The sequence below is a fragment of the Salmo salar genome, chromosome 23 (genome assembly GCF_965601325.2).
Source record: "Salmo salar chromosome 23, fSalSal1, whole genome shotgun sequence".
In the NCBI taxonomy this organism is placed as follows: domain Eukaryota; kingdom Metazoa; phylum Chordata; class Actinopteri; order Salmoniformes; family Salmonidae; genus Salmo; species Salmo salar.
In genome coordinates, this window is record NC_138313.1 from 52,375,001 (window position 1) to 52,397,500 (window position 22,500).

The following is a 22,500-nucleotide window of genomic DNA, read 5'->3' on the forward strand; positions in this document are numbered from 1 at the left end:
AGTTATAACCCTCTCTATAACACAGTTATAACCCTCTCTATAACAGTTATAACCCTCTCTATAACAGTTATAACCCTCTCTATAACAGTTATAACCCTCTCTATAACAGTTATAACCCTCTCTATAACAGTTATAACCCTCTCTATAACACAGTTATAACCCTCTCTATAACAGTTATAACCCTCTCTATGACAGTTATAACCCTCTCTATGACAGTTATAACCCTCTCTATAACAGTTATAACCCTCTCTATAACAGTTATAACCCTCTCTGTAACAGTTATAACCCTCTCTGTAACAGTTATAACCCTCTCTATAACAGTTATAACCCTCTCTATAACAGTTATATAACCCTCTCTATAACAGTTATATAATCCTCTCTATGACAGTTATAACCCTCTCTATAACAGTTATATAACCCTCTCTATAACAGTTATATAACCCTCTCTATAACAGTTATAACCCTCTCTGTAACAGTTATAACCCTCTCTATAACAGGTTACTACCAGGGACGGAGGTGTGGTGTCTGTAGGAGCAGATATCCAGTTATATAACCCTCTCTATGACAGTTATAACCCTCTCTATAACAGTTATAACCCTCTCTATAACACAGTTATAACCCTCTCTATAACAGTTATAACCCTCTCTATAACACAGTTATAACCCTCTCTATAACAGTTATAACCCTCTCTATAACAGTTATAACCCTCTCTATAACAGTTATAACCCTCTCTATAACAGTTATAACCCTCTCTATAACAGTTATAACCCTCTCTATAACACAGTTATAACCCTCTCTATAACACAGTTATAACCCTCTCTATAACAGTTATAACCCTCTCTATAACAGTTATAACCCTCTCTATAACACAGTTATAACCCTCTCTATAACAGTTATAACCCTCTCTATAACAGTTATAACCCTCTCTATAACAGTTATAACTAGAGGTGGACCGATTATGATTTTTCAACGCCGATACCGATTATTGGAGGACCAAAAAAAGCCGATATCGGTAAATCGGCCGATTTATGATTTTTTAAATTTTTTATATGTGTGTGATATATCACACACACACACACACCTCTGAAGTGCCAACGATACTGAAGAGTCTGCTTAGGAGACAAATACTCTCAACTGTTTGAATAATAAAAATAGAGTTTAAGTTACCTGTGATGAATGCTGAAAACAAAAACTGTAATTTCTATATGCAGGAAATCCTATTTTAATAACGGGCACGGTAAGAATTGACTACCAAAGAGCGAGTCATAATTCCCATGACACCTTCTAGCAAAATTCTCAAAAGCGGTTCCTTCATTTATTAGGATATTATAGGATATTTTTAGATTAACTTAAAATAAGGTCTGCGTTTGGTTTAGGCTTACACCACCTTGCCAATTGTATAACTGTGTAGAGATCCATAGGATATAACTCTGAGCAATATAAGCGAAGATACATTTTTTTTGTAGAGTGGATTTATGAAAATATGTTGACAAACGTTACCTTAGTGAGATTTACACGGGTATCAAAACGCCGAGGCGGTTTAAGCACAAAACACAGACCTTATTTGAAGTAGATCAAGACATTCTCTATGGAAGACACGAACCGTAAAATAACGAAGGAACCCCTTTCAAGTTCAGCCGCAAGTTATTACAGGAATTATGACGCGTCGACTATTTCTCTCTAAACCATATACCTTTTGACTATTACGAGCCTGCTGCTGCCTACCGCCGCTCAGTCAGACTGCTCTATCAAATATCAAATCATAGACTTAACTATAATATAATAAACACACAGACATACGAGCCTTAGGTCATTAACCTGTTCACCGGACGTGCTTGTTGCACCCTCGACAACTACTATGATTATTATTATTTGACCATGCTGGTCATTTATGAACATTTTAACATTTTAACATTTTGACCATGTTCTGTTATAATATCCACCCTGCACAGCCAGAAGAGGACTGGCCACCCCTCATAGCCTGGTTCCTCTCTAGGTTTCTTCCTAGGTTTTTGGCCTTTCTAGGGAGTTTTTCCTAGGGAGTTTTTCCTAGCCACCGTGCTTCTTTCACATGCTTTGCTTGCTGTTTGGGGTTTTAGGCTGGGTTTCTGTACAGCACTTTGAGAATATCAGCTGATGTACGAAGGGCTATATAAAAATAAATTTGATTTGATTTGAAATTTGATTAATATGGTCAAATTCGGAAACTATCATCTCGAAAACAAAACATTTTATTCTTTCAGTGACATACAGAACCGTTCCGTATTTTATCTAACGGAGTGGCATCCATAAGTCTAAATATTCCTGTTACATCGCACAACCTACAATGTTATTTCATAGTTCCGTAAAATTCTGGCAAATTAGTTCGCAACGAGACAGATTCTGACTCTGCGTGCAACGAACGCAAGAGAACTGACACAATTTCACCTGGTTAATATCGCCTGCTAACCTGGATTTCTTTTAGCTAAATATGCAGGTTTAAAAATATATACTTGTGTATTGATTTTAAGAAAGACATTGATGTTTATGGTTAGGTACACGTCGGAGCAAAGACAGTCCTTTTTCGCGAACGCGCACCACATCGATTATATGCATCGCAGGACAGGCTAGATAAACTAGTAATATCATCAACCATGTGTAGTTAACTAGTGATTATGATTCATTGATTGTTTTTTTATAAGATACGTTTAATGCTAGCTAGCAACTTACCGTGGCAACGTAAAGCAGGTGGTTAGAGCGTTGGGCTACTTAACGTAAGGTTGCATCCCCAAGCTGACAAGGTAAAAATCTGTCGTTCTGCCCCTGAACAAGGCAGTTAACCCACTGTTCCCTGGTAGGCCGTCATTGAAAATAAGAATGTGTTCTTTAACTGACTTGCCTAGTTAAATAAAGGTTTTTAAAAAAAATAATAATAATAAAATTAAAAAAAATCGGCAAATCGGTGGCCAAAAATACCGATTGTTATGAAAACTTGAAATCGGCCCTAATTAATCGGCCATTCCGATTAATCGGCCGACCTCTAGTTATAACCCTCTCTCTGCTTAGCTATAACAGGTTACTACCAGGGACGGAGGTGTGGTGTCTGTAGGAGCAGATATTCAGTTATAACCCTCGCTATGACAGTTATAACCCTCTCTATGACAGTTATAACCCTCTCTATAACAGTTATAACCCTCTCTATGACAGTTATAACCCTCTCTATGACAGTTATAACCCTCTCTATGACAGTTATAACCCTCTCTCTGCTTCGCTATAACAGGTTACTACCAGGGACGGAGGTGTGGTGTCTGTAGGAGCAGATATTCAGTTATAACCCTCGCTATGACAGTTATAACCCTCTCTATAACAGTTATAACCCTCTCTATAACAGTTATAACCCTCTCTATGACAGTTATAACCCTCTCTATAACAGTTATATAACCCTCTCTATGACAGTTATAACCCTCTCTATAACAGTTATATAACCCTCTCTATAACAGTTAAAAAACCCTCTCTATGACAGTTATAACCCTCTCTATAACAGTTATATAACCCTCTCTATGACAGTTATAACCCTCTCTATGACAGTTATAACCCTCTCTGTAACAGTTATAACCCTCTCTGTAACAGTTATAACCCTCTCTGTAACAGTTATAACCCTCTCTGTAACAGTTATAACCCTCTCTGTAACAGTTATAACCCTCTCTGTAACAGTTATAACCCTCTCTATAAAAGGTTACTACCAGGGACGGAGGTGTGGTGTCTGTAGGAGTAGATATTCAGTTATATAACCCTCTCTATAACAGTTATAACCCTCTCTATAACAGTTATAACCCTCTCTGTAACAGTTATAACCCTCTCTGTAACAGTTATAACCCTCTCTATAACAGGTTACTACCAGGGACGGAGGTGTGGTGTCTGTAGGAGCAGATATCCAGTTATATAACCCTCTCTATGACAGTTATAACCCTCTCTATAACAGTTATAACCCTCTCTATAACAGTTATATAACCCTCTCTATGACAGTTATAACGCTCTCTATGACAGTTATAACCCTCTCTATAACAGTTATATAACCCTCTCTATAACAGTTATATAACCCTCTCTATGACAGTTATATAACCCTCTCTATGACAGTTATATAACCCTCTCTGTAACAGTTATAACCCTCTCTGTAACAGTTATAACCCTCTCTGTAACAGTTATATAAACCTCTCTGTAACAGTTATAACCCTCTCTATGACAGTTATAACCCTCTCTATAACAGTTATAACCCTCTCTATAACAGTTATAACCCTCTCTATAACAGTTATAACCCTCTCTATAACAGTTATAACCCTCTCTATAACAGTTATATAACCCTCTCTATAACAGTTATAACCCTCTCTATAACAGTTATAACCCTCTCTATAACAGTTATAACCCTCTCTATGACAGTTATAACCCTCTCTATGACAGTTATAACCCTCTCTATAACAGTTATAACCCTCTCTATGACAGTTATAACCCTCTCTATGACAGTTATAACCCTCTCTATAACAGTTATAACCCTCTCTCTGCTTTGGTATAACAGGTTACTACCAGGGACGGCGGTGTGGTGTCTGTAGGAGCAGATATCCAGTTATATAACCCTCTCTATAACAGTTATAACCCTCTCTATAACAGTTATAACCCTCTCTATAACAGTTATAACCCTCTCTGTAACAGTTATAACCCTCTCTATAACAGTTATAACCCTCTCTGTAACAGTTATAACCCTCTCTATAACAGTTATAACCCTCTCTGTAACAGTTATAACCCTCTCTATAAAAGGTTACTACCAGGGACGGAGGTGTGGTGTCTGTAGGAGCAGATATCCAGTTATATAACCCTCTCTATAACAGTTATAACCCTCTCTATAACAGTTATAACCCTCTCTGTAACAGTTATAACCCTCTCTATGACAGTTATAACCCTCTCTATAACAGTTATAACCCTCTCTATAACAGTTATAACCCTCTCTGTAACAGTTATAACCCTCTCTGTAACAGTTATAACCCTCTCTATAAAAGGTTACTACCAGGGACGGAGGTGTGGTGTCTGTAGGAGCAGATATCCAGTTATATAACCCTCTCTATGACAGTTATAACCCTCTCTATAACAGTTATAACCCTCTCTATAACAGTTATAACCCTCTCTATGACAGTTATAACCCTCTCTATAACAGTTATAACCCTCTCTGTAACAGTTATAACCCTCTCTGTAACAGTTATAACCCTCTCTATAAAAGGTTACTACCAGGGACGGAGGTGTGGTGTCTGTAGGAGCAGATATCCAGTTATATAACCCTCTCTATAACAGTTATAACCCTCTCTATAACAGTTATAACCCTCTCTATGACAGTTATAACCCTCTCTATAACAGTTATAACCCTCTCTATGACAGTTATAACCCTCTCTATAACAGTTATAACCCTCTCTCTGCTTTGGTATAACAGGTTACTACCAGGGACGGAGGTGTGGTGTCTGTAGGAGCAGATATCCAGTTCCGTATCTGGAGCCCGGTGATGTCAGTGGTCTCGGTTCAGGATCTTAACGCCTCGACACGCCTCACTGCCCACAACGCCATGACAACCAGCCTGGGCAGGAAGAGCGTCAGGGAGATTCAGACTGAGAGAATCAAACTGGGAGAATACCTCGGGGTGAGGCAGCAGCACTACACACATATATATATATATATACTGAACAAAAAACATCAACGCAACATGCAACCATTTCAAAGATTTTACTGAGTTTTCAGTTCATGTAAAGAAATCAGGTCAGTTTAAATAAATTCATTAGGCCCTAATCTATGGATTTTCACATGACTGGGAATACAGAATATGAATCTGTTGGTCACAGATACCTTTAAAAGAAAAAGGTAGGGGGCGTGGATCAGAAAACCAGTCAGTATCTGGTGTCACCACCATTTGCCTCATGCAGCGCGACACATCTCCTTCACATAGAGTTGATCAGGCTGTTGATTGCGGCCTGAGGAATGTTGGTCCACTGCTCTTCAAATATAACACTTAATGCGCATTAGTGCTGGGCGATATGGCGAAAATATAATTTCACTATATTTTTTTGTTCAAATTTATGACAGTTTTATGTTTTTGAATAATACAAATTCCATAACCTTTTGAATTTGACCTGCCTAGTTAACATTTTACATTTACATTTTTAGTCATTTAGCAGATGCTCTTATCCAGAGCGACTTACAGTAGTGAACGCATACATTTCATACATTTTTTTTCTCCATACTGGTCCCCGTGGGAATCGAACCCACAACCCTGGCGTTGCAAACACCATGCTCTACCAACTGAGCCACACAAGACCAAAGGTTAAATAAAATACAGATTGTAAATGTGCTTTATGAGTAGTGCGCGACCCTAAGGTGGTAACACACAACATTCTACGTGATTACAATGGGTCTTTCTCCATTCTGATTGGTTTATAGCAGGGATGGGAAACTTTGACTGTTATAGAGAGGGTTATAACTGTTATAGAGAGGTTTATAACTGTCATAGAGAGGGTTATAATGGTGTATTTCCCCCAAAAAAAACAGAACTCATTATATGCGGGGCTGCAGTGGCTTGTGGGTCTGTGTACCCACATCCACCCATACTACAAGTTTAAATATCTGGTTGCTAGACTAATGTAGCATTTACCCATCCCTGTTTTATACGGTTCAATTAAACTTCAACCCCCCAGCATTTTCATCCATTTCTGTATTTCCTGCACTCAATTTGAGATCATTTCTACACTACCACGTAGGGCTGCAAGATATGGGCAAACAAATCTAGGTTTTATTTTTAACCTAATATTGCAAATGCGATTTAAGATCAAAACTCTTGGAATCATGGAAATGTAATGATTTATTCTAATTCTATAGTTAGAATGTAATAGTGGCCACTTTTGAATACAGTGTTTGACATGACAACAAATTAAAATGCCAGGGAGGAGTTATTGTTACAGGGTAGGAACCAAAGTGTTGGTCAGCGTTTTCTAGGGGACCCTATAATCTTTGGCTACATTAAATGTTTCTACTTCACGTAGCCAGAGAAATGGTATGAGGTTAGTATAAAGGCATCTCTCTCCATTGAAAACAGGCGATTGACCTTAACAACCCTCATCAAATATATATATATATATATATATAAAAAAAAAAGGATTATAATATTGATGTATCCACCAATCCAAAGAAAGGATAGGCGGCATCTAGACAGCTCTCTGTGCCGCTTTGAGGACAATGATTCCCATTGTCAGGGCAGAGAGACGTGCATCTTGTCAGTATATCCATAATCTTTGATGTAGCAATATCACATTTTAACAAACCAAACATTGAAATACCGTTATAGAAGGTATTGTGAAAACCGAAACTGGTATGTAGTAAAATACGGTAAACCCTCCCAGCCGGTAAACCCTCCCAGCCGGTATACCCTCCCAGCCGGTAAACCCTCCCAGCCGGTATACCCTCCCAGCCGGTAAACCCTCCCAGCCGGTATACCCTCCCAGCCGGTATACCCTCCCAGCCGGTATACCCTCCCAGCCGGTATACCCTCCCAGCCGGTAAACCCTCCCAGCCGGTAAACCCTCCCAGCCGGTATACCCTCCCAGCCGGTATACCCTCCCAGCCGGTATACCCTCCCAGCCGGTAAACCCTCCCAGCCGGTAAACCCTCCCAGCCGGTAAACCCTCCCAGCCGGTATACCCTCCCAGCCGGTAAACCCTCCCAGCCGGTATACCCTCCCAGCCTGTAAACCCTCCCAGCCGGTAAACCCTCCCAGCCGGTATACCCTCCCAGCCGGTATACCCTCCCAGCCGGTAAACCCTCCCAGCCGGTATACCCTCCCAGCCGGTAAACCCTCCCAGCCGGTAAACCCTCCCAGCCGGTAAACCCTCCCAGCCGGTATACCCTCCCAGCCGGTAAACCCTCCCAGCCGGTATACCCTCCCAGCCGGTATACCCTCCCAGCCGGTAAACCCTCCCAGCCGGTAAACCCTCCCAGTTATCATCTAATCTGTTAGGGTCACTGTATCTTGTTAAATTAGTCTCTGTAACATCTCTTGCATCGTTGAAGTGGATGTTCCCTCTCTCCATCTTCCCTCACTTCCTCTCTCCATCTTCCCTCACTTCCTCTCTCCATCTTCCCTCACTTCCTCTCTCCATCTTTCCTCACTCCCTCTCTCCAACTTCCCTCACCTCCTCTCTCCATCTTCCCTCACTCCCTCTCTCCATCTTCCCTCACTCCCTCTCTCCATCTTCCCTCACTCCCTCTCTCCATCTTCCCTCACTCCCTCTGTCCATCTTCCCTCACTCCCTCTCTCCATCTTCCCTCACCTCCTCTCTCCATCTTCCCTCACCACCTCGCCTCCTTCTCAAGATTGGAGTCCCCCACCTGTTTTAGGTCCTCTCCTACAATGTGTTTTTTTTTTATAGGAGAGAGGGATGTGAAATCACTATGGGTTTCTAAACAATCTTGTTTCTTTCTCAGATGGACATCAATGAGACGACCAAGCCCTGGGGTCTGGAGGTAGACAGGGTAGAGCTGACCGTAGGTGCTGTCCTGAAGCCCCCAGAGGACTGTCCATCTGGGCCCGGCTCGGTCATCCTACCCCCCTCTATCCCTGGTCTCGAGGGACTGGCCGGACCCATACAACAACTGGCTATGCACTTCCTGGGCAATATGGCTGGCGGTAACAATGGATCTCCCCTGGTTAGGACAGGTACAGTCACAATGGAGCTCCCCTGGTTAGGACAGGTACAGTAACAATAGAGCTCCCCTGGTTAGGACAGGTACAGTCACAATAAATCTCCCCTGGTTAGGACAGGTACAGTCACAATGGAGCTCCCCTGGTTAGGACAGGTACAGTAACAATAGAGCTCCCCTGGTTAGGACAGGTACAGTAACAATGGACCTCCCCTGGTTAGGACAGGTACAGTAACAATGGAGCTCCCCTGGTTAGGACAGGTACAGTAACAATAGAGCTCCCCTGGTTAGGACAGGTACAGTCACAATAAATCTCCCCTTGTTAGGACAGGTACAGTAACAATAGAACTCCCCTGGTTAGGACAGGTACAGTCACAATAAATCTCCCCTGGTTAGGACAGGTACAGTAACACTAGAGATTCCCTGGTTAGGACAGGTACAGTAACAATGGACCTCCCCTGGTTAGGACAGGTACAGTCACAATGGAGCTCCCCTGGTTAGGACAGGTACAGTAACAATAGAGCTCCCCTGGTTAGGACAGGTACAGTCACAATGGAGCTCCCCTGGTTAGGACAGGTACAGTAACAATAGAGCTCCCCTGGTTAGGACAGGTACAGTCACAATAAATCTCCCCTGGTTAGGACAGGTACAGTAACACTAGAGATTCCCTGGTTAGGACAGGTACAGTAACAATGGACCTCCCCTGGTTAGGACAGGTACAGTAACAATAGAGCTCCCCTGGTTAGGACAGGTACAGTAACAATAAATCTCCCCTGGTTAGGACAGGTACAGTAACACTAGAGATTCCCTGGTTAGGACAGGTACAGTAACAATGGACCTCCCCTGGTTAGGACAGGTACAGTCACAATAAATCTCCCCTGGTTAGGACAGGTACAGTAACACTAGAGATTCCCTGGTTAGGACAGGTACAGTAACAATGGACCTCCCCTGGTTAGGACAGGTACAGTCACAATGGAGCTCCCCTGGTTAGGACAGGTACAGTAACAATAGAGCTCCCCTGGTTAGGACAGGTACAGTCACAATGGAGCTCCCCTGGTTAGGACAGGTACAGTAACAATAGAGCTCCCCTGGTTAGGACAGGTACAGTCACAATAAATCTCCCCTGGTTAGGACAGGTACAGTAACACTAGAGATTCCCTGGTTAGGACAGGTACAGTAACAATGGACCTCCCCTGGTTAGGACAGGTACAGTAACAATAGAGCTCCCCTGGTTAGGACAGGTACAGTAACAATAAATCTCCCCTGGTTAGGACAGGTACAGTAACACTAGAGATTCCCTGGTTAGGACAGGTACAGTAACAATGGACCTCCCCTGGTTAGGACAGGTACAGTCACAATAAATCTCCCCTGGTTAGGACAGGTACAGTCACAATGGAGCTCCCCTGGTTAGGACAGGTACAGTAACACTAGAGATTCCCTGGTTAGGACAGGTACAGTCACCCAGTAAACCAGTTTTCATTAGTAACACCTTCACCTGGGTGGTGTTGATGAAGTCCAGGTCGTACTCCCTTGTTTTCAAATCAAACATTTGTACATTTTAGTCATTTTATCAGACGCTCTGATCCAGAGAGACTTTACAAGTCAGTACATTCATCTCCAGATAGCTAGGTGGACCAGTCATAGTCAGTCCATTCATCTCCAGATAGCTAGGTGGACCAGTCATAGACAGTCCATTCATCTCCAGATAGCTAGGTGGACCAGTCATAGTCAGTACATTCATCTCCAGATAGCTAGGTGGACCAGTCATAGTCAGTCCATTCATCTCCAGATAGCTAGGTGGACCAGTCATAGTCAGTCCATTCATCTCCAGATAGCTAGGTGGACCAGTCATAGTCAGTCCATTCATCTCCAGATAGCTAGGTGGACCAGTCATAGTCAGTCCATTCATCTCCAGATAGCTAGGTGGACCAGTCATAGTCAGTCCATTCATCTCCAGATAGCTAGGTGGACCAGTCATAGTCAGTCCATTCATCTCCAGATAGCTAGGTGGACCAGTCATAGTCAGTCCATTCATCTCCAGATAGCTAGGTGGACCAGTCATAGTCAGTCCATTCATCTCCAGATAGCTAGGTGGGCCAGTCATAGTCAGTCCATTCATCTCCAGATAGCTAGGTGGACCAGTCATAGTCAGTCCATTCATCTCCAGATAGCTAGGTGGACCAGTCATAGTCAGTCCATTCATCTCCAGATAGCTAGGTGGACCAGTCATAGTCAGTCCATTCATCTCCAGATAGCTAGGTGGACCAGTCAGTCCATTCATCTCCAGATAGCTAGGTGGACCAGTCATAGTCAGTCCATTCATCTCCAGATAGCTAGGTGGACCAGTCATAGTCAGTCCATTCATCTCCAGATAGCTAGGTGGACCAGTCATAGTCAGTACATTCATCTCCAGATAGCTAGGTGGACCAGTCATAGTCAGTCCATTCATCTCCAGATAGCTAGGTGGACCAGTCATAGTCAGTCCATTCATCTCCAGATAGCGAGGTGGACCAGTCATAGTCAGTCCATTCATCTCCAGATAGCTAGGTGGACCAGTCATAGTCAGTTCATTCATCTCCAGATAGCTAGGTGGACCAGTCATAGTCAGTCCATTCATCTCCAGATAGCGAGGTGGACCAGTCATAGTCAGTCCATTCATCTCCAGATAGCTAGGTGGACCAGTCATAGTCAGTCCATTCATCTCCAGATAGCTAGGTGGACCAGTCATAGTCAGTCCATTCATCTCCAGATAGCTAGGTGGACCAGTCATAGTCAGTCCATTCATCTCCAGATAGCGAGGTGGACCAGTCATAGTCAGTCCATTCATCTCCAGATAGCTAGGTGGACCAGTCATAGTCAGTCCATTCATCTCCAGATAGCTAGGTGGACCAGTCATAGTCAGTCCATTCATCTCCAGATAGCGAGGTGGACCAGTCATAGTCAGTCCATTCATCTCCAGATAGCTAGGTGGACCAGTCATAGTCAGTCCATTCATCTCCAGATAGCTAGGTGGACCAGTCATAGTCAGTACATTCATCTCCAGATAGCTAGGTGGACCAGTCATCGTCAGTACATTCATCTCCAGATAGCTAGGTGGACCAGTCATAGTCAGTACATTCATCTCCAGATAGCTAGGTGGACCAGTCACAGTCAGTCCATTCATCTCCAGATAGCTACGTGGACCAGTCAGTCCATTCATCTCCAGATAGCTAGGTGGACCAGTCAGTCCATTCATCTCCAGATAGCTAGGTGGACCAGTCATAGTCAGTCCATTCATCTCCAGATAGCTAGGTGGACCAGTCATAGTCAGTCCATTCATCTCCAGATAGCTAGGTGGACCAGTCATAGTCAGTACATTCATCTCCAGATAGCTAGGTGGACCAGTCATAGTCAGTCCATTCATCTCCAGATAGCTAGGTGGACCAGTCATAGTCAGTCCATTCATCTCCAGATAGCTAGGTGGACCAGTCATAGTCAGTCCATTCATCTCCAGATAGCTAGGTGGACCAGTCATAGTCAGTCCATTCATCTCCAGATAGCTAGGTGGACCAGTCATAGTCAGTACATTCATCTCCAGATAGCTAGGTGGACCAGTCATAGTCAGTCCATTCATCTCCAGATAGCTAGGTGGACCAGTCATAGTCAGTCCATTCATCTCCAGATAGCTAGGTGGACCAGTCATAGTCAGTCCATTCATCTCCAGATAGCTAGGTGGACCAGTCAGTTCATTCATCTCCAGATAGCTAGGTGGACCAGTCATAGTCAGTCCATTCATCTCCAGATAGCTAGGTGGACCAGTCATAGTCAGTCCATTCATCTCCAGATAGCTAGGTGGACCAGTCATAGTCAGTCCATTCATCTCCAGATAGCTAGGTGGACCAGTCATAGTCAGTCCATTCATCTCCAGATAGCTAGGTGGACCAGTCATAGTCAGTCCATTCATCTCCAGATAGCTGGGTGGACCAGTCATAGTCAGTACATTCATCTCCAGATAGCTAGGTGGACCAGTCATAGTCAGTCCATTCATCTCCAGATAGCTGGGTCGACCAGTCATAGTCAGTCCATTCATCTCCAGATAGCTAGGTGGACCAGTCAGTTCATTCATCTCCAGATAGCTAGGTGGACCAGTCATAGTCAGTTCATTCATCTCCAGATAGCTAGGTGGACCAGTCATAGTCAGTACATTCATCTCCAGATAGCTAGGTGGACCAGTCATAGTCAGTACATTCATCTCCAGATAGCTAGGTGGACCAGTCATAGTCAGTCCATTCATCTCCAGATAGCTAGGTGGACCAGTCATAGTCAGTCCATTCATCTCCAGATAGCTAGGTGGACCAGTCATAGTCAGTCCATTCATCTCCAGATAGCTAGGTGGACCAGTCATAGTCAGTCCATTCATCTCCAGATAGCTAGGTGGACCAGTCATAGTCAGTACATTCATCTCCAGATAGCTGGGTGGACAAGTTCACGAAAGTCTTAAAACAATAATGTGTGTTATATATGTACAGTTGAAGTTGGAAGTTTACGTCCATTTAGGTTGGAGTCATTAAAACTCGTTTTTCAACCACTCCACAAATTTCTTGTCAACAAACCATAGTTTTGGCAAGTCGGTTAGGACATCTACTTTGTACATGACACAAGTAATTTTTCCAACAATTGTTTACAGACAGATTATTTCACTTATAATTCACTATATACTTACATGTACCAGTCAAAAGTTCATTCCAGTTTTGTTTGTTTTTACTATTTTCTACATTGTAGAATAATAGTGAAGACAGAAGATATATACATATATCCTCGGAGGACAGCGTCAGCTAATCTGTATCTCTGTGTCCCTCAGAGGACAGCATCAGCTAATCTGTATCTCTGTGTCCCTCAGAGGACAGCGTCAGCTAATCTGTATCTCTGTGTCCCTCAGAGGACAGCATCAGATAATCTGTATCTCTGTGTCCCTCAGAGGACAGCGTCAGCTAATCTGTATCTCTGTGTCCCTCAGAGGACAGCGTCAGCTAATCTGTATCTCTGTGTCCCTCAGAGGACGGCATCAGCTGATCTGTATCTCTGTGTCCTCGGAGGACAGCATCAGCTGATCTGTATCTCTGTGTCCCTCAGAGGACGGCATCAGCTGATCTGTATCTCTGTGTCCTCGGAGGACAGCATCAGCTGATCTGTACCTCTGTGTCCCTCAGAGGACAGCATCAGCTTCTCAGACGAGGTGAGCAGTACTCCCCTGGCTATAAGTCGTACCGGAGGCGGGGATGAAGCTGTAACCGGGCCCGTGTCCGTGCTGGGACTGATGGACGGCCTTTTACTCTCAGAGTCTCTGGTCAGTCAGGTGGGAGCCTGCTTCCTGTTCCTCCTCCAATCACCTGACGGACAACAGACCAGCTATTACGTAGACCTCAGCCAAGGTGAGACAAATACAAACGGTCATTCTATAGAGTCTCTGAGAGGGCTGGGTTTCCCCCAGACACGAGGCTAGTCCTGGACACAAAAAAAAAGCATTCTCCGATGATGGTTTGTTCGAGGTCTGGGGAAACCACTCGTGAAATGGTTTTGAAAAACGTAGTCTTTGGCCCTCCTTTGTGATTGTAAAGGAAAGTACTTGACCCTCTGTAGTTATGGTAACAGTCTCTTTCCCTCCGCCATGTGTTTTAATAAGATAAAACCTTTTTTTTTTTTTTAGGGCCAGTTTCCCCAGACACATTCATCCCTCACGAAAAATAACTTTTCAGTAGGATTCAACATGCTTTCTAGTTTAGGACTTAGTCTGTTTTTACTGAGTCATTATCCCATCATCTCTGTCAGATATGTTGCTTTCCTATCCAAGCTGCATTTCAGACTAACGGACCAAGGGACTAACGGACCAAGGGACTAAGGGACTAAGGGACTAACAGACTAAGGGACCAATGGACTAACAGACTAAGGGACCAATGGACTAACAGACTAAGGGACCAATGGACTAACAGACTAAGGGACCAATGGACCAAGGGACCAACGGACTAAGGGACTAAGGGACTAAGGGACTAACAGTGAGTTCCCCTCTTCTTCTGTGTGTAGGTAGTGGTTCAGCCGGACCAGGGTCCCCTCCAGAGGGCCTGGTACCAGACGTCACCTTCAGTATGACGGACCAGGACCTGCTGGCTATGTTCGAGGGAACCCTACGACCCTTCGCAGCCTACACCACTGGACGACTCAAGGTCCAGGGAGACCTGAAGACTGCCATGAAGCTGGAGGAAGTCATCAAGCTACTCAGGCCTTAAGCACTGGCTTCAGACCTGCCTTTTATACAAATACCAGGTCCTAGAAATACAGGATTCAGGCCTTGAGCACTGGCTTCAGACCTGCCTTTATACAAATACCAGGTCCTAGAAATACAGGATTCAGGCCTTAACCACTGGCTTCAGACCTGCCTTTATACAAATACCAGGTCCTAGAAATACATGGTCACTAATAACAGTTCACATAGACCCATCTCTTTCATGTTGTGGTTTAAAAAGTAACATTAATGACATGCATGTCCATCTCTCATGGCTCAAAGTGGAGGAGAGATTTGACTTCATCACTACTTGTTTTTGTAAGAAGTGTTGACATGCTGAATGTAATGAGGTGTCTGTTTAAACTACTGGCACACAGCTCAGACACCCATCCATACCCCACAAGACATGCCACCAGAGGTCTGTTTAAACTACTAGCACACAGCTCAGACACCCATACATACCCCACAAGACATGCCACCAGAGGTCTGTTTAAACTACTGGCACACAGCTCAGACACCCATCCATACCCCACAAGACATGCCACCAGAGGTCTGTTTAAACTGACTGGCACACAGCTCAGACACCCATACATACCCCACAAGACATGCCACCAGAGGTCTGTTTAAACTACTGGCACACAGCTCGGACACCCATCCATACCCCACAAGACATGCCACCAGAGGTCTGTTTAAACTACTGGCACACAGCTCAGACACCCATCCATACCCCACAAGACATGCCACCAGAGGTCTGTTTAAACTACTGGCACACAGCTCAGAAACCCATCCATACCCCACAAGACATGCCACCAGAGGTCTGTTTAAACTACTGGCACACAGCTCAGACACCCCATACATACCCCACAAGACATGCCACCAGAGGTCTCTTCACAGTCCCCAAGTCCAGAACAGACTATGGGAGGAGCACAGTACAACATAGAGCCATGACTACATGGAACTCTATTCCACATCAGGTAACTGATGCAGCAGCAGAATCAGATTTAAAAAAACAGATAAATGTATTACCTTATGGAACAGCGGGGACTGTGAAGAGACACACACACACACACACACACACACACACACACACACACACACACACACACACACACACACACGTACACATGGATTTAGTACTGTAGATATGTGATGGTAGAGGCCTGAGGTAACAAACTTAATGTATTGTGAATTCTGTAATAAATGTATTGTAATGTTTTTAAAATTGTATAACTGCCTTAATTTTGCTGGACCCCAGGAAGAGTAACTGCTGCCTTGACAGGAACTAATGGGGATCCATAATAAACCCCAGGAAGAGTAGCTGCTGCCTTGGCAGGAAATAATGGGGATCCATAATAAACCCCAGGAAGAGTAGCTGCTGCCTTGGCAGGAACTAATGGGGATCCTTAATAAACCCCAGGAAGAGTAGCTGCTGCCTCGGCAGGAACTAATGGGGATCCATAATAAACCCCAGGAAGAGTAGCTGCTGCCTTGGCAGGAACTAATGGGGATCCATAATAAACCCCAGGAAGAGTAGCTGCTGCCTTGGCATGAACTAATGGGGATCCATAATAAACCCCAGGAAGAGTAGCTGCTGCCTTGGCAGGAACTAATGGGGATCCATAATAAACCCCAGGAAGAGTAGCTGCTGCCTTGGCAGGAACTAATGGGGATCCTTAATAAACCCCAGGAAGAGTAGCTGCTGCCTCGGCAGGAACTAATGGGGATCCATAATAAACCCCAGGAAGAGTAGCTGCTGCCTCGGCAGGAACTAATGGGGATCCATAATAAACCCCAGGAAGAGTAGCTGCTGCCTTGGCATGAACTAATGGGGATCCATAATAAACCCCAGGAAGAGTAGCTGCTGCCTTGGCAGGAACTAATGGGGATCAATAATAAACACCAGGAAGAGTAGCTGCTGCCTTGGCAACAGGAACTAATGGGGATCCATAATAAACCCCAGGAAGAGTAGCTGCTGCCTTGGCAGGAACTAATGGGGATCCATAATAAACCCCAGGAAGAGTAGCTGCTGCCTTGGCAACAGGAACTAATGGGGATCCTTAATAAACCCCAGGAAGAGTAGCTGCTGCCTTGGTAGGAACTAATGGGCATCCATAATAAACCCCAGGAAGAGTAGCTGCTGCCTTGGCAGGAACTAATGGGGATCCATAATAAACCCCAGGAAGAGTAGCTGCTGCCTTGACAGGAACTAATGGGGATCCATAATAAACCCCAGGAAGAGTAGCTGCTGCCTTGGCAGGAACTAAAGGGGATCCATAATAAACCCCAGGAAGAGTAGCTTCTGCCTTGGCAGGAACTAATGGGGATCCATAATAAACCCCAGGAAGAGTAGCTGCTGCCTTGGCAGGAACTAATGGGGATCCATAATAAACCCCAGGAAGAGTAGCTGCTGCCTTGGCAGGAACTAATGGGGATCCATAATAAACCCCAGGAAGAGTAGCTGCTGCCTTGGCAGGAACTAACGGGGATCCATAATAAACCCCAGGAAGAGTAGCTGCTGCCTTGGCAACAGGAACTAATGGGGATCCATAATAAACCCCAGGAAGAGTAGCTGCTGCCTTGACAGGAACTAATGGGGATCCATAATAAACCCCAGGAAGAGTAGCTGCTGCCTTGGCAGGAACTAATGGGGATCCATAATAAACCCCAGGAAGAGTAGCTGCTGCCTTGGCAGGAACTAATGGGGATCCATAATAAACCCCAGGAAGAGTAGCTGCTGCCTTGGCAGGAACTAATGGGGATCCATAATAAACCCCAGGAAGAGTAGCTGCTGCCTTGGCAGGAACTAATGGGGATCCATAATAAACCCCAGGAAGAGTAGCTGCTGCCTTGGCAACAGGAACTAATGGGGATCCATAATAAACCCCAGGAAGAGTAGCTGCTGCCTTGGCAGGAACTAATGGGGATCCATAATAAACCCCAGGAAGAGTAGCTGCTGCCTCGGCAGGAACTAATGGGGATCCATAATAAACCCCAGGAAGAGTAGCTGCTGCCTTGGCAGGAACTAATGGGGATCCATAATAAACCCCAGGAAGAGTAGCTGCTGCCTTGGCAGGAACTAATGGGGATCCATAATAAACCCCAGGAAGAGTAGCTGCTGCCTTGGCAGGAACTAATGGGGATCCATAATAAACCCCAGGAAGAGTAGCTGCTGCCTTGGCAACAGGAACTAATGGGGATCCATAATAAACCCCAGGAAGAGTAGCTGCTGCCTTGGCAGGAACTAATGGGGATCCATAATAAACCCCAGGAAGAGTAGCTGCTGCCTTGGCAACAGGAACTAATGGGGATCCATAATAAACCCCAGGAAGAGTAGCTGCTGCCTTGGCAGGAACTAATGGGGATCCATAATAAACCCCAGGAAGAGTAGCTGCTGCCTTGACAGGAACTAATGGGGATCCATAATAAACCCCAGGAAGAGTAGCTGCTGCCTTGGCAGGAACTAATGGGGATCCATAATAAACCCCAGGAAGAGTAGCTGCTGCCTTGACAACAGGAACTAATGGGGATCCATAATAAAACCCCAGGGAGAGTAGCTGCTGCCTTGACAACAGGAACTAATGGGGATCCATAATAAACCCCAGGAAGAGTAGCTGCTGCCTTGACAACAGGAACTAATGGGGATCCATAATAAACCCCAGGAAGAGTAGCTGCTGCCTTGACAACAGGAACTAATGGGGATCCATAATAAACCCCAGGAAGAGTAGCTGCTGCCTTGGCAACAGGAACTAATGGGGATCCATAATAAAACCCCAGGGAGAGTAGCTGCTGCCTTGGCAACAGGAACTAATGGGGATCCATAATAACCAAGCGTTCTATTATAAAGGCTGTCGTGGTAACAAGCGTTCTATTATAAAGGCTGTCGTGGTAACAAGCATTCTATTATAAAGGCTGTCATGGTAACAAGCGTTCTATTATAAAGCTGTCATGGTAACAAGCATTCTATTATAAAGGCTGTCGTGGTCACAAGCGTTCTATTATAAAGGCTGTCGTGGTAACAAGCGTTCTATTATAAAGGCTGTCGTGGTAACAAGCGTTCTATTATAAAGGCTGTCGTGGTAACAAGCGTTCTATTATAAAGGCTGTCGTGGTAACAAGCGTTCTATTATAAAGGCTGTCGTGGTAACAAGCGTTCTATTATAAAGGCTGTCGTGGTAACAAGCGTTCTATTATAAAGGCTGTCGTGGTAACAAGCGTTCTATTATAAAGGCTGTCGTGGTAACAAGCGTTCTATTATAAAGGCTGTCATGGTAACAAGCGTTCTATTATAAATGCTGTCATGGTAACAAGCGTTCTATTATAAAGGCTGTCATGGTAACAAGCGTTCTATTATAAAGCTGTCATGGTAACAAGCGTTCTATTATAAAGCTGTCATGGTAACAAGCATTCTATTATAAAGGCTGTCATGGTAACAAGCGTTCTATTATAAAGGCTGTCGTGGTAACAAGCGTTCTATTATAAATGCTGTCATGGTAACAAGCGTTCTATTATAAAGGCTGTCATGGTAACAAGCGTTCTATTATAAATGCTGTCATGGTAACAAGCGTTCTATTATAAATGCTGTCATGGTAACAAGCGTTCTATTATAAAGCTGTCATGGTAACAAGCATTCTATTATAAAGGCTGTCATGGTAACAAGCGTTCTATTATAAAGGCTGTCATGGTAACAAGCGTTCTATTATAAAGGCTGTCATGGTAACAAGCATTCTATTATAAAGGCTGTCATGGTAACTGCAATATTAGTGGATTGTTTTTTTCTCAAGACTTGAGTGTCATTTGCAGTAAAGTCCAGGCAATAAGTAACATTGGATTGTTTTCGTTATTCACAATTCCGATGAACAAATAAGGTTTTACATGTAAGATGGTTAAATAAAGAGCAAAATAATTGATCATTATTATATTATTATTTGTGCCCTGGTCCTATAAGAACTCTTTGTCACTTCCCACGAGCCGGATTGTGACAAAACCTCACACTCATTCTTATGTTTAATAAATGTATCGTATAGTGTGTGTGTGGCAGACTTACAATGACGGCAACAACAACATTTGAGAGTGCCCTGATCCTGGTGCTAGAGGGGGTACAGCTGGAGGGTGAATGTTTGAAGGGGTACAGCTGGAGGGTGAATGTTTGAAGGGGTACAGCTGGAGGTTGAATGTTTGAAGGGGTACAGCTGGAGGGTGAATGTTTGAAGGGGTACAGCTGGAGGGTGAATGTTTGAAGGGGTACAGCTGGAGGTTGAATGTTTGAAGGGGTACAGCTGGAGGGTGAATGTTTGAAGGGGTACAGCCGGAGGTTGAATGTTTGAAGGGGTACAGCTGGAGGTTGAATGTTTGAAGGGGTACAGCTGGAGGTTGAATGTTTGAAGGGGTACAGCTGGAGGGTGAATGTTTGTTTGTTTAATTAGTTAAAACCTGCATTTCCCACTAGCATGGCATGTTTCATTCAAGGGTTTATCTTCATTTTGACAATTTTCTACATTGAAGAATAATAGTGAAGACATCAACACTATGAAATAACACATATGGAATCATGTAGTAACCAAAAAAGTGTTCAACAAATCAAAATATATTTTATATTTGAGATTCTTCAAAGTAGCCACCCTTTTGCCTTGATGACAGATTTGCACACTCTTGGCATTCTCTCAACCAGCTTCACCTGAAATGCTTTTCCAACAGTCTTGAAGGAGTTCCCACATATGCTGAGCACTGGTTGGCTGCTTTTCCTTCCCTCTGCGGTCCGACTCATCAAAAACCATCTCAATTGGGTTGAGGTCGGGTGATTGTGGAGGCCAGGTCATCTGATGCCAGCCTGGAGGTGTGTTGGGTCATTGTCCTGTTGAAAAACAAATGATTGTCCCACTAAGCCCAAACCAGATGGGATGGCGTATCGCTGCAGAATGCTGTGGTAGCCATGCTGGTTAAGTGTGCCTTGAATTCTAAATAAATCACAGACAGTGTCACCAGCAAAGCACCCCCACACCATAACACCTCCTCCTCCATGCTTCACGGTGGGAACCACACATGCAGAGATCATCCGTTCACCCACACCGCATCTCACAAAGACATGGTGGTTGGAACCAAAAATCTCCAATTTGGACTCATCAGAACAAAGGACAGATTTCCACCGGTCAAATGTCCATTGCTCGTGTTTCTTGGCCCAAGCAAGTCTCTTCTTCTTATTGGTGTCCTTTAGTAGTGGTTTCTTTGCAGCACTTCGACCATGAAGGCCTGATTCACGCAGTCTCCTCTGAACAGTTGATGTTGAGATGTGTCTGTTACTTGAACTCTGTGAAGCATTTATTTGGGCTTCAATTTCTGAGGCTGTTAACTCTAATGAACATATCCTCTGCAGCAGAGGTATCTCTGGGTCTTCCATTCCTGTGGCAGTCCTCATGAGAGCCAGTTTCATCATAGTGCTTGATGGTTTTTGCGACTGCACTTGAAGAAACTTGAAATGTTCCTTATTGGCTGACCTCCATGTCTTAAAGTAATGATGGACTGTCGTTTCTCTTTGCACATTTGAGCTGTTCTTGCCATAATATGGACTTGGTCTTTTACCAAATAGGGCCATCTTCTGTATACCACCCCTACCTTGTCACAACACAACTGATTGGCTCAAACGCATTAAGAAGGAAAGAAATTCCACAAATTAGCTTTTAACAAGGCACACCTGTTAATTGAAATGCATTCCAGGTGACAACCTCCTGAAGCTGGTTGACAGAATGCCAAGAGTGTGCAAAGCTGTCATCAAGGCAAAGGGGTGGCTATTTGAAGAATCTCAAATATGAAATATATTTCGATTGAATTTTTTTTGGGTTACTACATGATTCCATATGTGTTATTTTAATTACATTTTATTTCACCTTTATTTAACCAGGTAGGCTAGTTGAGAACAAGTTCTCATTTACAACTGCGACCTGGCCAAGATAAAGCAAAGCAGTGCGACACAAACAACAACACAGAGTTACACATGGAGTAAAACAAACATACAGTCAATAATACAGTAGAAAATCTGTACACAGTGTGTGCAAATGAGGTAAGGAGGTAAGGCAATAAATTGGCCATAGTGCTAATTACAAGTAATTACAATTTACCAATTAACACTGGAGTGATAGATGTGCAGATGAGGATGTGCAAGTAGATTGTACTGGTGTGCAAAAGAGCAGAAAAACAATGAATAAATATGGGGATGAGGTAGGTATGTTAGTGTATGTCACGCCCTGACCTGAGAGAGAGGGTTTGTTTCTATAGGTTGTTAGGTCAGGGTGTGGGGTGGGCATTCTATGATTTCTATTTCTATGATTTGGCCAGGTATGGTTTCCAATCAGAGGCAGCTGTTTATCGTTGTCTCTGATTGGGAACCATACTTAGGCAACCCTTTTCACTCCTTGAGTTGTGGGATCTTATTTTTGTACTGCTCGTTGTAGCCTGCAAGACGTGACGGTCGTTTGTATTTGTTTATTATTTTGTTGAAGTGTTCTGATTTATAATAAATTCAAGATCAACACGTACCACGC

At 43.9% G+C, this 22,500-nt stretch overlaps 1 protein-coding gene across 5 annotated transcripts in view; it reads left to right on the plus strand.

Annotated features, from left to right (window-relative positions):
- stoml1 (stomatin (EPB72)-like 1) overlaps positions 1-16,187 on the plus strand; it is a 19,734-nt gene extending 3,547 nt beyond the window's left edge. For 2 of the 5 annotated variants that reach the window (XM_082968225.1, XM_082968226.1), the window contains 5 exons: positions 4,553-4,571; positions 5,475-5,659; positions 8,491-8,722; positions 13,896-14,117; positions 14,767-16,187. In XM_082968225.1, coding sequence (XP_082824351.1) covers positions 4,553-4,571; positions 5,475-5,659; positions 8,491-8,722; positions 13,896-14,117; positions 14,767-14,969 — 861 coding nt within the window. In that variant the 3' untranslated portion in view covers positions 14,970-16,187. Of the gene's footprint in view, positions 1-4,552; positions 4,572-5,455; positions 5,660-8,490; positions 8,723-13,895; positions 14,118-14,766 lie in introns of all 5 variants that reach the window. The other 3 variants (XM_045706330.2, XM_082968227.1, XR_014382379.1) reach the window with 2 other exon arrangements.
- The last annotated feature ends 6,313 nt before the right edge of the window (positions 16,188-22,500 follow it).